This window comes from Mytilus edulis, chromosome 3, assembly GCF_963676685.1.
Source record: "Mytilus edulis chromosome 3, xbMytEdul2.2, whole genome shotgun sequence".
NCBI lineage: Eukaryota > Metazoa > Mollusca > Bivalvia > Mytilida > Mytilidae > Mytilus > Mytilus edulis.
In genome coordinates this window covers 90,927,044-90,942,522 of record NC_092346.1, presented here as the reverse complement: position 1 = coordinate 90,942,522, position 15,479 = coordinate 90,927,044, and the positions used below count along the sequence as shown (strand labels likewise).

Here is a 15,479-nt window from a genome sequence, read left to right as displayed (position 1 = left end):
TCAGAAAAATAGGTTGATATATGTATGGTGTTAACAACAGATATTACTTGTGAAAGCGGACAAACTGAACGTTTGTATGCATCATTCCTAAACCCTCCATAATAAAGTTTTGAAAGTTATTTCCCCTTACTTCTAAAAAGTTAGGTACAGAAAACCATCAACTTTTTGAAGATTACTTTCAGGCGCATGTCTGAGTGAGGCTACTTGTGTAGATATAGACTGTAGGATACTCTTTTAAATGAACACACACTTCATATAATTGTATAATCCTAAAATATTTTTTTCATTCTAATAGGTAAAATCATATTTTCCCAGTGTGACCAAAATAATCCCAGATCTTGGCTGTTTTTTTTTTATCAATTTTGATTGGCCAAAATAATGCGATTTATACCCTGTTCTTTATATATTTTTTTGGTCCAAAATAGTTCCTGTATCACACTCTGTCCCTTATATTGGCCAAAATAATCCCTCATTTTATCTTCTGGTCCTTGCTTACCTCTGGGGCAAAGTCTTCTATATGAGCTTTCTCTCTCTCCAATGCTGCATGGGACACAAACATTGGGAAATATGTATTCTCCACTCCTAGTTTCTTTATCTCTGTATCAAAGAATTCCTTAATACACTCCCATATAGAATATGACCATGGTCGGAGAATGTAACAACCGCTTACATCATAATATTCTATCAACTCAGCTTTTTGAATGACCTGTAAACATATATCAAACAATCAAAATAAAATATAAGAAAATATAAGAAAATTGCAAAGCCATAGTAAAATGCCACCTGCTATTAACTGTCTCATTCAATACAATTTATGATACTTATAGATTATCGGTGATCATCTCAACGAGATTGATTTTCTCGCTTGAGCCGGGACGGCGAAAGCGAGAAAGGCAATCGAGTTGAGATGAACAATGATAATCTTTTTATCGCTATTTTACCTATGACGACGTTGTCAATTTCATGCCAATTTCGTTAGCAATGCCACGTGCATGCTTAGTTTCTAGCTATAATTTTCAATCTCAAGAGAGTAGCATGATATGAAAATTATCACAAAAAAAGATCAAAGGAAAAACGCACAAAATAGCGATAATAGTATGTAACATTTAACATTATATTTAGAGAAGGCAAGGAAATTAAGAGTTGAAATGAATAAAAAATATTTAGAACTCACCTGTGAATACCAATCAGATAAATTCTCTTCTTTCTTGGCTTCTAAACCTAACCTGTAAAAATAAAATAATTACTACAAAAAAGATAATGCCAAAATATTCAGTAATTCATGTATTGATATATGGATATTTCTGGCTGAGAATAGAGGATCACAGAATGTATATTTAGAGGTAGTGTGTATGTATACCAGAGCATAAATGATCACTTAAAGACCTTATATCAAAAGTGAAGAAAAGTTTTAGGAACATTTTCCTTGTACAATGAGTGTTGTAAAATTTCAAACTATTGGCAAACAGGAAGTGGCTACCCAGCAAATGTAAAAATTGACCTAATTGCAACCAGATGCTCTGCATGGTGCAGCTTTATATGACCGCAGAGGTCGAACCCTGAACGGTTGGGCTAGTATGGACACAACATTCAAGCTGGGTACAGCTCTGAATTTGGATTGTGATTAAATAGTTAACACAGCATAGGTTTCTGACCAAGAATGAATGTGGTCTAATGAACTTAAATTTTTTTTTTTGCTTTTGAGCAATTCACTATGCTGTTGAATATTAATCCTCTCAAACAAAAATATTTGAAGAAATTTCTTTTTAATTTCTGAAATCTGAAATGAGAAAAATTGAGCCCCCCCCCTTTTTTTCATCTCCCCTTTTCCCTTATTCCAAAAATGATCTCAATTTAAACTTCTAATGGAGTTTGCAACAATAACTTCTCATTTAAATACATCATAAAATATTAAAATATAAAATGTCATACAGTCATGATTAAAATTAATATTAATTAATAGTAACTTCTAAAAAAATAAATGGGGAATGTGTCCAAAGGAACACAGATGATACCCCCGCTAGCATATAACATTATAAAGGGACATACCTCAAGAACTGTAAAAGTGAAGCTGCCAAAAATTGAACTTAAACTGAGTTTAGAAGTAATAAGCATTAGTATATACACATTACATTAAATTTAGTTGAGACAAACTTAAGTTAAGAGAACAGAAACTAAAAAATTCTTCAATTTTTCCATTTGTAAAGGGGCATAACCCTAGAATGGTAATCAAAGTGCTTGTAATCACTGAATGATAAAGACTGCTTTAATTTATCAGTTGGTAGTAAAGTGAATATTGCATTGTATATTGTATATAGCATTGATTTAAGTTGATTCAACTACTATTCTGGACAAAGAAAGATAACTCCAATTTTCAAAGAAGATTTCATAAAGCATTGGTTTTAGGTGATTCAACAACCATTCTGGACAAAGAAAGATAACTTCAATTATTGTCTTGAAACTACAAAATGCTTGTTTTTCGCCCCTTTTTGGCCCTTTATTCCTAGACTGTTTGCCCCATAAGCCACAAAATATATCCCAACATTCTACTTATGGTATTAAACATTGTGGTACAATTTCAGAACAATTGAAATACTTATACAAAACTTTTTGTACTGACACTAGATAAATGCTTATTTTGGTCCCCTTTGGGCCCCTAATTCCTAAACCTTGGGACCATAACCCCAAAAATCAATCCCAAGCTTCCTTTTGTGGTTATAAACATTGTTAAAATTTTGTTGATTTCTATTCACTTATACCAAAGTTATTATCTGGAAACCATCCGTCTTCGAACAACGCTGAAGACGACGACGATGACGTGATACCAATATATGATCGCAAAAATTTTGCGGTCGAATAAAAACTGAACATTATGAAGTTTGCAGACCAAATAATTATTTTCATTAGAAACTTAGATGAAAAATTTCTTTCTGAAAGAAAGAGTCTAGCAGTTACTAGACAATAATAATACCTTGTTATTTTCTTGTGGTCTTTTTGACTATCATCTTGTACTGGTTTTTTAGTTTCCTGTTTGGTTTCTTTGTTAGGTTTCTTATCCTTCTTGTCCTTTTTGTCTTTCCTTCCACCACCTCCAGCCAGATCTTCCCCTGTCTGTTCTTTATACTTTTCCTTGAGACTTAACAATGTCTTCACTTCTTTATCTACTTCATCCTACAAAAAAACGACAGCTTATCAATTGGGGATTGAAAGGTTATCCTAAACATCTATCTACTTACAGGTACAAAACATATATATAAATATAAAAAGATAAATACTCTTTCGGCTTGCTAATTGCCTAGCTAAAACAATGTTAGTGGAATATAAAAGAATGTAGTTCTTTAACTTTTTATTTTGTAGAAAGCTAAATAATTCTTAGTATTAACCTTGATAAAAGTAAATGCTTACACAAAAATGAGTAGGTCAGGTCAATACAATATAATTTACCTTTGATGCTCCAGATGACTTCAACTTGCGGACTGTCTCACCCTGTGCATCTATCTGGGACTTGAGGTCTGAAGCATCTTTAGTAGTTGCTGGCATTTTCTCTGCAGTTGGAGTTGCAGTTGTTGGGGCTGGTTTCCAGTCTTTACCTGTAGCTGTTTTGTACTGGGCTTTCAGATCCAATAATATCTTCACATGTTCATCAATTTCTTTCTAAAAATAAAATACATATAAGGATAACTGGTGTAATTTTTACACTATTAAGTTTATCTCTTAACATTGTCACTGTGATGATTCATTATGCTGGGTCAGTCCTTAGTTTTTTTCTGTTGAATTTTGTAATATCATACTACAGATTAATTTATTTTCATGGGTACCAATTTTTCGAGGATTGCTGAAAACTTGCATATTCGTGGATAAATGATTTCTTGGTTGTGCCAATCTCAGTAGACAAAGCCTATTGAAAATATGATATCTGTTGAAGATGTGAATTCTTGGTTCACCTGTACCCATGAAACCCATGAAAATTGGTATCCAACGAATAATAAAGAATCCAAAGTATGCAAGAACCAATATTTATGATCTTAAAAATATGCCAATTTAGAATAACTACACCCTCTTTTCATCTGCTGTTTTTTTTAACAATGATGACAGCTTCAAAAGTACAATGTTTTACAAGTTTTTAGCCAGATTGCCATTTTATGCAGTTTGTTCACACTGTTTTGACCAAAATAAAATTGTAGTCAAAAGATGTATATGGATACACATTCTTAAAAGATATAAAGATTGTCCATGTATGTGGCCAATGTCATTTAACACAAAATCTGTCAAAATTAAGGTAGTAAATTAAGTCAAAATTATAATTTTCTTCATGAAGTTGCCTAATTCTGACATCACAATGACATCCTAAGTGTTCTTATGCATCAGAGCTATACAGTATTGGTTTAACTCAATAATGAAAGCTTTACGGTTGCCTATAATTGCTCACATCCACTTATTTGAACTTAGGTGGATAGTTGTCTCATCTTCAATCATACCACATCTCCTTAATTTTATAATGGTGGTTGATTTTATACAGGTCAGATATTTCTTGAATATTTTATCATCAAATGTTTACTTGTATCATTGATGTTGGGTATTAAGGAATTTAAAGGATACTCCCTGAACCTATTCATTTATAAAGTGATACTTTTATTTCAAGAAAATAAATTTTGCACCTAAATGAGGAAAAATGAAAAATTTATGAGAATTGCAGCAATAGTTACTATTTTAATCAAGTTATAATCACGTTTAAAAGAAATAGTTTTATGAATTTTCTATAAACTTGGTTTCTTATTCAAAACCATAAAAGCGAAAATTTGATTTTATATGTTTAATGAAATTATTTTACCTGAACAGACAGGAAAGCTGACCTGAATGACAAGAAAGTTGTGATCTAATTCTAACCTGAATAATTCTAACAGTTAAAGATATGACAAGAAACACAGACAAAAATATCTATGTTAAATTAATTAATGAAATGAATAAAATATCATGTTGTTCAAGTCAAATGTTAACTAAATCTAAAAAATGTTTGGACTTACAAACTTTTGATCATTTATAACAAGTGTAATATTTTTTCTTTTACAAAAATCCAATCTTGAAATTTTCCAGAAAATAAAATGTCAGTTCATCAGTTTGGAATGAAGTTAAATGAGAGTTTTACGAAAAAGTCATCCTGCTTCCATGTTATCTGCTGTAACTAAAGCCTCTTTTTTTACATACAAATTTTATATTAATTCAGTACAGAAGAGACATTATGTTTTCATTTTAATGAAGACTTTGAAATATTGTGTTAATAGTGAAATAGAGAAATCAATAATTCATGTGATTAAATCTCTACATGCTCCATTTATAAGAAGGTCATTTCTTTTACATAATTTACACATGACATACCCTAGATTATTGAACAAAATATGACAATCTGTGACAAGTAAAGTTTTCATTCTCTTCACAAACATCCACATTATAGAACATTTGCTTAAGAATCTATAGGAATATTGAAAAAGAGAACCATGTTTAAGTTAAATAAATTAAGGAAAATACATTCATTTTAATAATAATCTGTATAAAAATACAAAGGAGGCAATCAAAATATTTCCATATTAAAAGGACAAATATTACCATCATAAATGTGAGATAAATAAGAATAAGAATATTTATTATTCCAATCAAGGGCCCTTGATGGGCAGCATAACATGTACACATAAAACAATACATCATGATTTGTAACAGAAAAACATTTTTATGCCCCACCTACGATAGTAGAGGGGCATTATGTTTTCTGGTCTGTGGCTTCGTTCGTCCGTCCGTCCGTCCGTCTGTGGTTCCGTTCGTCTGTCCAGGTTAAAGTTTTTGGTCAAGGTAGTTTTTGATGAAGCTGAAGTCCAATCAACTTGAAACTTAGTACACTTGTTGCTTATGAGATGATCTTTCTAATTTTTAAGCCAAATTAGACTTTTGACCCCAATTTCACGGTCCACTGAACATAGAAAATGAAAGTGGGAGTTTCAGGTTAAAGTTTTTGGTCAAGGTAGTTTTTGATGAAGCTGAAGTCCAATCAACTTGAAACTTAGTACACTTGTTGCTTATGATATGATCTTTCTAATTTTAATGCCAAATTAGATAATTACCCAATTTCACGGTCCATGGAACATGGAAAAGGATAGTGCGAGTGGGGCATCCGTGTACTTTGGACACATTCTTGTTATAAATTAAAATGAAACATTAAAAAAAGTTCAGACAAATGTTATTATCTTTATGCATTAAAAATCATATACATTTAATTCCATTATCTCATTTAAATAAATATTAAACCACAAACAAAATAAAAAAAAGTATATAACAGAAAATTCAAGTATTTTTGCAGCCTGTAGAAGTTTCAAAGTTTCAAAGTTATTGGATTAATTGGATTCTATTAAAATGCAGTCATAAAATTGCAGATGCTTGTATTGTTTTAGAAACATTGGATTTTTGATGTTTTTATTATGAAAATAGAATTGGCTAGGCTTTTTAAATGTATAAGAATTTCAGAGCCAATTTTTTTTTAAAATTTCATATCAATACAGGAATTTACCCAAAATAATTTCTACTTTTCAGGTACTGGTATATTAGCTTTTCTACTTCAAGAGATAGATAAATAGACCTCTTATCTATTCTTTAAATTACTTGAAACTTTCATTCATTCAACCAAAGGAAATTGTATAAATAGGTTAACATTACATTGTATTAGATCACTATTTTTGTCAATGTACAACTTATCATAGCACCTGTCAATGTCCTCAGATGATTGCATCACCACATTTCATATTCATTTGTAAACACATCTTTTTTTATCTTCCTTCAATATATCAAAATATAAGGGATTTGACACATGAACATAGTCATATCATAAAATACAAAAAAAATGTTTATCTTAAATACTATTTATGATCATAAAAAAATCTGAAATTAACTAAATATCTGATTTTACCTGCAGGAGATGTAAGATGTATCAGAAATCAATCCACGTGGCTAAATATTTTAATAGGATTGTAGGTCAAAGTTAGGAGTTGTAAGTTTAAAGTTATAAATAGACCAGGCATGTTTTATTCATTAAAATGTAATAAAATCAATGGAGAAACTATCAAAGATTTTAAAAGAATTAATTTGTTTATAAAGGAATGACCAAAAAATAATATCAATTAAATAACTCTTTACTTATAAACTATCTTAACTGGATCCATCTGACAATAAAATATTTTCAAATGAAAAACTATATACTTGCTGGTTGATTTCCTGTTCTGCAAACTGATACTTTTAACTACTTATAACAGAGAAGCAAATGCCATGAGAAACAAATACCATTCAAGCAATGAGGCTTGCAATGTAATTAAGGTAGTAATATATAATCAGTTTTTAATGGAAACCTTCATAAAATTGAGATATGTCAAAGAGACAGCAACCTGATCAAAGAGCAGAAAACATGTACATATGTGTAGTTCTGTAATTTTCCAATTTACAAAGGGACAAAACTCAAGAATTATGAGAGAGACGCTACCTGAATTCCATCTTGATCCATTTTGTTTTGTAAAAAGCAATGTGTATAAGTTTTATAAGATTTTGTGGAAACAACCTAAAGTTAAGAGTGTAGAAACAATAACTTAAGCAATTTTCAATTAAAAAAGGTACACCTGGAGAACAGTAAAAGTGAGTCCACCCAAATTCAAACTTGATCTGTGTTTGGTAGTTATAAGCATTGTGTATCAGTTTCATAACATTGGGTTGAAGAAAACTAAAGTTAGAGAATGGAAATTAATTTCAGAACTTTCAGGACGTATAGCCAGACATATGGATGGACATGCAGACAGACAAGGGCAAAATGTAATGCCTCCTGCACCAGTAAATCAAAGGGCTATCCAGACTACCATAATTAATAAGTGATATTTTTACAAGTCTGGTTTTTCTTACTATTGAACTTAACCAAGACTTAATTTTAAAATAAAGGTTTTACGAAAAGTATCAGATAAACAACAATCCATGTAAATGAGTTCAAGAGCAGATGGACCCAGCCAGCCAGACATGTAAGGTTTACACTCAGTCTATACACTAAACATTGTTGATCTATAACTTATACATGTAGTACATAAGAAACTGACCCAAACACAAAACTTAACATTGACTAATGGGCCATAAAAACGATGTCAAGGTCACATGAAACCATGTTTGAAAGACCTGTACTCTTTATATCATTGCATACACAGATTGGAGTTGACTTATTACTTACACATGAAACTTACACATGAAGTATCAGAGAAACAATTTTAATCATGGAAATGAGGTTTAGGTCAGACAAACCTTGCCACAAGGACATGTATATCTTACAATCATTCCATACACCAAATACACTTAACCTATTGTTTATAGTATCTGAAATAACATCCTTACAACAAAAGCTTAATATTGACCTAGGAACCATGAAAAGGGGGCAAGATCAGCTGAACCCTGCCAGATAGACATTCACACTTCAAAATCATTCCATACACCAAATATAGTTGACATATTATTGCTAAAAGTATTTGAAATAAAGGCTTAACCACACAAACTTAACCTGGATCATGGATTTATAAAATTAGATTAGGAGAACTCTGACTGTCTGAAAATTAATATGACAAAAACCTATACAATGCACGCGTCACATCTTTTTGTGAGAGAGCACTTACATTATTAATTTTCAATTTAAATTATGTCTCCAAATAGTACTAACCCAATTAAATATATGAGAGACACTTATTTTTGAAAACAACAAGAATGTGTCCATAGTTCACGGATACCCCACTCCCACTTTTTTCATTTTCTATGTTCAGTGGATCGTGAAACTGGGGGTAAAATTTCTAATTTGGCTTTAAATTAGAAATATCATATCATAGGGAACATGTGTAGTTTCAAATTGATTAGACTTCACCTTCATTAAAAAAATACCTTGACCAAAAGCTTTAACCTGAAGTGGGACAAACAAATGAAGTAACAGACCAAAAAACATAAGCCCCTAGGTGGGGCATAAAAATATGACCTATGACTTAAATTTCATTAAGCTCCAAAGAGAAATGCAGTAGAATAATGCTTAGAAGCAAAAGAAGAAAATAATTTACCACCTATGATCAATTTATAAAACAAATATCCTGATAATGATTGTTGCCAAGTTTGGTCTCATTCAGTGGATATTGCTGGCAACTGACACCAAGTGATAGGAATAGCTCACTCTAGCCCTTTAGGCCAAATGAACTTATATTGCTAGCAGGTTCCATAGAACCATGTGTCTGCAGTGGCAGATCCAGAACTTTTCATAAGATGACTGACCTAAGGGGGGCCACTTCAGTCATGCTTCAGTGATTCCCTATATAATCAACCAAATTTATTCTACAAAAAAAGGGGGGGCTGGCCCCCCACCTTTGGATACGCCTATGATCATGAACATTTGATATACAGCTTTACAGATGTACAGTTTATATACAGCTTTTCAGATGCACATTTGATATACATATTTAGAACTGTACATCAAGTTTATTTGTACTGAAGTAGCTATATAAAGGGGCATACCTCTAACAGTTGAGTGACGTAATGCCCAAATTCCATTTTGATTGAGTATAAGTTTCATAAACTTATCGCAGAGATACTTGCCTATTTGTTATTATTATAATTCAACTGTTGACATTCAAATTGCAATACTTATACATGCAAGTAATGCAAATATTCAAATTCAATGGACTATGAAGGAAAGTAAAGGGCAATCAATATTCATGGAAATGCCAATACAAAACTTCAAAATACCATTGACTTTTCATAAGTCGTTCCCTTTAAACAAACTTTACCTAAATACAAATATTAAGTTGTCCTAATCACAAACTAATACATATTAACAAAGCAAAAGTTTCAAAATCATTAAAGTTTCTATGTCAATGACATTACTGAGGAGGCAGGGTCAAATAATTTACATCAAAATGAGATATACCAATGCTTATACAACTGCATACCAAATATCATTGACCTACCACTTGTGGTTCCCCATAAACTCACTTAATCACAAATTATTATTGATGCTGCTCGCTGACATAGCCAGTTTACCCAAGTCTACCTTTTTGATTCGATCAAGTGAGACAAAAATGTAGAAGATTTGTGAGTTCCCAGTTATTACTCAGGGCTTATCCATAGAAACATGCAGGGGGACACAGGAAATGCATTCTCTGCTGAGAATAGGTGCTAAAGACTTATTTTTTCAAAGAAAATACAAGAGAAAGTCCTAAATTGCCTTTATAGATGGTAACCACATTTTCAAAGTGCCTTTCTGTGGTATCATGAATGTATCAAAGAAACCACCTTTATATGAAGTTAAATCATCAGGGTAAAGTGCTGACATCTAAGAGACTGTGATTGAGGATTAAGTGACAATGAACTAAACTTGACACATAAAATGATTTCAGAAATATCAATTTGTCCTGTTTTGTACTACACTTACATTTTTCTTATCTCTCTTTAGATTAACTCTGTGTAGCTGCATTAATCTAAATTGATTAAAATACAATATACAATCCAAGCTATATAACTCTGTTTGAATGCATAGTTCAAACTTACTGTGGATTCATTAGTATTAGTTGGATATCAAGTTTCTATCATTTCTTGGGTACATGTAAACCAAGAAAACTTAACATTAACTATATGAACAACGAAAACCAGGTAAAGGTCAGATGAACCCAGCTAGACAGAGATGTTAGGCTTACAATCATTCCACTTACCAAATATAGTTGACTTATTGTCTATATTCTCTTAAAAGAGGCCACTACAACTTAACACTGACCAATGAACTGAGACATGACAATCATTCTATACACCACATATGTGTTAGACCTTCTGCTTATAGAATCTAGAAACGAACCTAATCACATAACTTTAATCTTTAACCCATAATAGAACACACCCGTGATATTGCGGGTCCGTGACTGAAATAAAGTATATAACTATGCCTAGGCCTTAATTTAGTATTGGTATTGTCATGCCAATTATAAGATACACAGTTTTCTCTGCTTTCAAATCTTTCTGTTTGAACCCGTTTGACCTGGAACTTATCAATTATTGGTAATATTAATTATTTGGAAAGCAAAAGTTCCTGGAATGGAGTATTTTTTAATCAACAGCATTGTCCTATAAAGTTGACTTCTTTGATTCGCTGTTTTACGTCATGCCCGCTAACAAATTGAAAACTGTACCTATACGCCTTATTCTAAGTCCAGATTTTTAGTATTCGTATTGTTATCTTAGAAAGTCTTTCTGATTAAAATACTACCATAGGGAACAATTTGACAATGATTGAATTTAGTAGTGTCAACCCTGTGATAAATACTACAATAGGGAACAATTTGACAATGATCGAATTTAGTAGTGTCAACCCTGTGATAAATACTACAATAGGGAACAATTTGACAATGATCGAATTTAGTAGTGTCAACCCTGTGATAAATACTACAATAGGGAACAATTTGACAATGATTGAATTTAGTAGTGTCAACCCTGTGATAAATACTACAATAGGGAACAATTTGACAATGATCGAATTTAGTAGTGTCAACCCTGTGATAAATACTACCATAGGGAACAATTTGACAATGATTGAATTTAGTAGTGTCAACCCTGTGATAAATACTACAATAGGGAACAATTTGACAATGATTGAATTTAGTAGTGTCAACCCTGTGATAAATACTACAATAGGGAACAATTTGACAATGATTGAATTTAGTAGTGTCAACCCTGTGATAAATACTACAATAGGGAACAATTTGACAATGATCGAATTTAGTAGTGTCAACCCTGTGATAAATACTACAATAGGGAACAATTTGACAATGATCGAATTTAGTAGTGTCAACCCTGTGATAAATACTACCATAGGGAACAATTTGACAATGATCGAATTTAGTAGTGTCAACCCTGTGATAAATACTACAATAGGGAACAATTTGACAATGATTGAATTTAGTAGTGTCAACCCTGTGATAAATACTACAATAGGGAACAATTTGACAATGATTGAATTTAGTAGTGTCAACCCTGTGATAAATACTACAATAGGGAACAATTTGACAATGATTGAATTTAGTAGTGTCAACCCTGTGATAAATACTACAATAGGGAACAATTTGACAATGATTGAATTTAGTAGTGTCAACCCTGTGATAAATACTACAATAGGGAACAATTTGACAATGATTGAATTTAGTAGTGTCAACCCTGTAATAAATACTACAATAGGGAACAATTTGACAATGATCGAATTTAGTAGTGTCAACCCTGTGATAAATACTACCATAGGGAACAATTTGACAATGATCGAATTTAGTAGTGTCAACCCTGTGATAAATACTACCATAGGGAACAATTTGACAATGATTGAATTTAGTAGTGTCAACCCTGTGATAAATACTACAATAGGGAACAATTTGACAATGATTGAATTTAGTAGTGTCAACCCTGTGATAAATACTACAATAGGGAACAATTTGACAATGATCGAATTTAGTAGTATCAACCCTGTGATAAATACTACAATAGGGAACAATTTGACAATGATCGAATTTAGTAGTGTCAACCCTGTGATAAATACTACCATAGGGAACAATTTGACAATGATCGAATTTAGTAGTGTCAACCCTGTGATAAATACTACAATAGGGAACAATTTGACAATGATCGAATTTAGTAGTGTCAACCCTGTGATTATGACCTGTGTATATAGCAAAATCAAATACACCGTTTGGTGGTGCGCCTGTCAGATGCGGAACCCGTACAGATAAGGTAATAGGTAACAGGTAAATATACTATTGATATTGATATCGGATTCGACCCGGATCTTGTTAATTATTGGCAATATTAATTATATGGAAAACAAAAGGGTCTGGAGTGGTGTAATTTTTAATCTACACCATTGTCCTATATTAGCTATATATAAAGTTGAATTTTTTGATTTGTCGTTTTTACCCGATGACGGCTGACAAATTGGACCTCGTTATTTTAGTATTATAAATACAAATAATAAGTGAGAAATTTACATGACACAACAGCTATCCATTAAAATGAAGTCAAGAACAATGTACATATGACAGACAGAAATATCATATCATGAGGTATCTGTATCCATGTCTTCCACCTTCTACAATATATAGCTTTATATAAATAGTTAAGGCTGCTGCTATTTCTAATTGTTAGTAATCCTACCATTCTACTTGCATTGCAATTGAGACAAAAATCAATAAAATAAACATTCATACAAAACATGCATTTAACGTCAACACTGTTAAATTAAAAACATTTGGAGCACCCATTTTGTTTAAAGGTGTTTTATACTACTGAAAGAGACATTACCTTTGCTGCTTTACTAGACTTCAACTGCCGGATTTTATCACCCTGGGCAACTATTTTGTTATTGATATCAACACCAGACCCTCCTGTGGATGATGCAGCTGGTGGTGCTCCAGTGGAAGGAGGTACGCATCCTGGTTTCCAGTCAGAACCAGTAGCAGTTTTGTATTCAGCTTTCAATGCAAGTAGCGCCTTCACTGCTACATCGATGTCAGCCTATTTAAAATAAAACAATGTTTTTTTACAATTTTTTCAGTCAAAGCAAACCTTTACATATTCGAGAATTCTGTGTTGGGTTGCTTTTTCATTGAGATTTTCTCTAGGTACATGATCATTCGTAAGAGATGATTTTTTGTGGATTTTGAAGGAATATGCAACCATGAATTTGAATGTTCAAAAAATTATAAAATTACCTATAGGCTAGTAGGCAGCATAAGTGATAACATATTATCCACCCACTTAAATCCAATTTTTCTAGAATTCGTTTTCTGTGAATTGAAGAATACTATACTCATACACTATCGTACTCAAAGAGATCTTACCTTAGATGCTTTATCTGATTTCAACTGTCTGACTTTATCACCCTGGGCTGATATTTTGTCATTGATATCAACAGCAGCCCCTCCTGTGGATGATGCAGCTAGTGGTGTTCCAGCTGAAGGAGGAACACAGCCTGGTTTCCAGTCAGAACCAGTAGCAGTTTTGTATTCAGCTTTCAATGCCAGGAGAGCCTTTACTGCTGTGTCAATGTCAGCCTATTTTAAATAAAACATGATAATTTTAGTTTTTAGCATTAACTGTATATTCTATCATTGCAAACTTTCATATGGTTGGTATTCATGTGTTGTTTAGTTATCTGTTTTTGAACATTTATTCAATATACTTTGAATCAAAGAAAATATGGAAATAACTTGGAATGTGTCCATGAGACACAGATGATACCTCCACAAGCATATAATGTTATAAAAGGCATAACTTAAGAATAGTAAAAGTGCTTGATCAGAGTTTTGTGGTACTTAGCATTGTGTATCAGTTTCATAACATTTGGATAAGGCGAACAGAAGTTAGAGAACAGAAACGAAAAATTAAGCAATTTTTACATTTTTAATGGGGCATAACTGAACAGTACAAGTGACGCCACAGAAATTCATACTTGATCTGTGTTTTAAGGTAAACATTTAGTTTGTACATAGAGTAGAGATGGACTTGGGTAAAATTTAATGGCCCCACCACTAAGGCATATAAAAGTAGAGTACTAAGTAAAATTACATTCATATAAGTTTTTAAATAAATCCTTTGTACTTTTTAAATGACATACTTTTAATGTAGTCATTTCAAATTCTATTATGAAAGCAGTACAATTCCAGACAATTTTCTGTAAACAAAATAAAACAATTTTCATATACTACTAAAAGATTAATTACCTTGGCTGCTTTATCTGACTTCAACTGTCTGACTTTATCACCCTGGGCTGCTATTTTGTTATTGATATCAACACCTGACCCTCCTGTGGATGATGTAGCTGGTGGTGTTCCAGTGGAAGGAGGTACACAACCTGGTTTCCAGTCAGAACCAGTAGAAGTTTTGTAGTCAGCTTTCAATGCCAGGAGAGCCTTTACTGCTGTGTCAATGTCAGCCTATTTCAAATAAAACATGAACATTTTAGATTCAAATATGAAAATTTCTTTCATCAAACCAGTTCTTTACATATTTGGCAACCAAGGGTTGTTAGAATACATTCTATTGATTTTTTTCAATAAATAACAATGTATTAAAGGAGATATGGAATACATATCAATAAGCCAGCAAAACTTTCGTTTACAAAAAATAGTCATGACATGTAGAGCCTTTATTAATGAGTAAGATCTTACAAATTAATTCAACAGAAAATAGAAAATATTCAACTCAAACCAAACAACAAATTCCTAATGTAAACAATACAAAAATCATTTTTAGTTTTTGGCTTCATCTTTTGCAAAATACCAGTTAATAAAGTTGTAAAGTTGTAATTTGCATTCATTGCTGCAGAAAATGACCTCTTTCTGTACTTGAGAACAAGTTTATTAGCCATACAGTTTCCTGTAATAAAGCAATACTATAATCTTATA

General features: G+C 32.0%; 1 protein-coding gene across 2 annotated transcripts in view; it reads right to left on the bottom strand.

Annotated features, from left to right (window-relative positions):
* The window catches only part of LOC139514680 (bifunctional glutamate/proline--tRNA ligase-like), a 52,310-nt gene that overhangs the window by 7,487 nt on the left and 29,344 nt on the right, over positions 1 to 15,479 (bottom strand). For both annotated transcript variants that reach the window (XM_071304173.1, XM_071304174.1), the window contains 7 exons: positions 14,796 to 15,008; positions 13,914 to 14,126; positions 13,375 to 13,587; positions 3,445 to 3,654; positions 2,972 to 3,171; positions 1,175 to 1,226; positions 497 to 706 (listed from right to left, as the gene is read on the bottom strand). In XM_071304173.1, the coding sequence (XP_071160274.1) occupies positions 497 to 706; positions 1,175 to 1,226; positions 2,972 to 3,171; positions 3,445 to 3,654; positions 13,375 to 13,587; positions 13,914 to 14,126; positions 14,796 to 15,008 (1,311 nt within the window). The remainder of the gene's footprint in view (positions 1 to 496; positions 707 to 1,174; positions 1,227 to 2,971; positions 3,172 to 3,444; positions 3,655 to 13,374; positions 13,588 to 13,913; positions 14,127 to 14,795; positions 15,009 to 15,479) is intronic.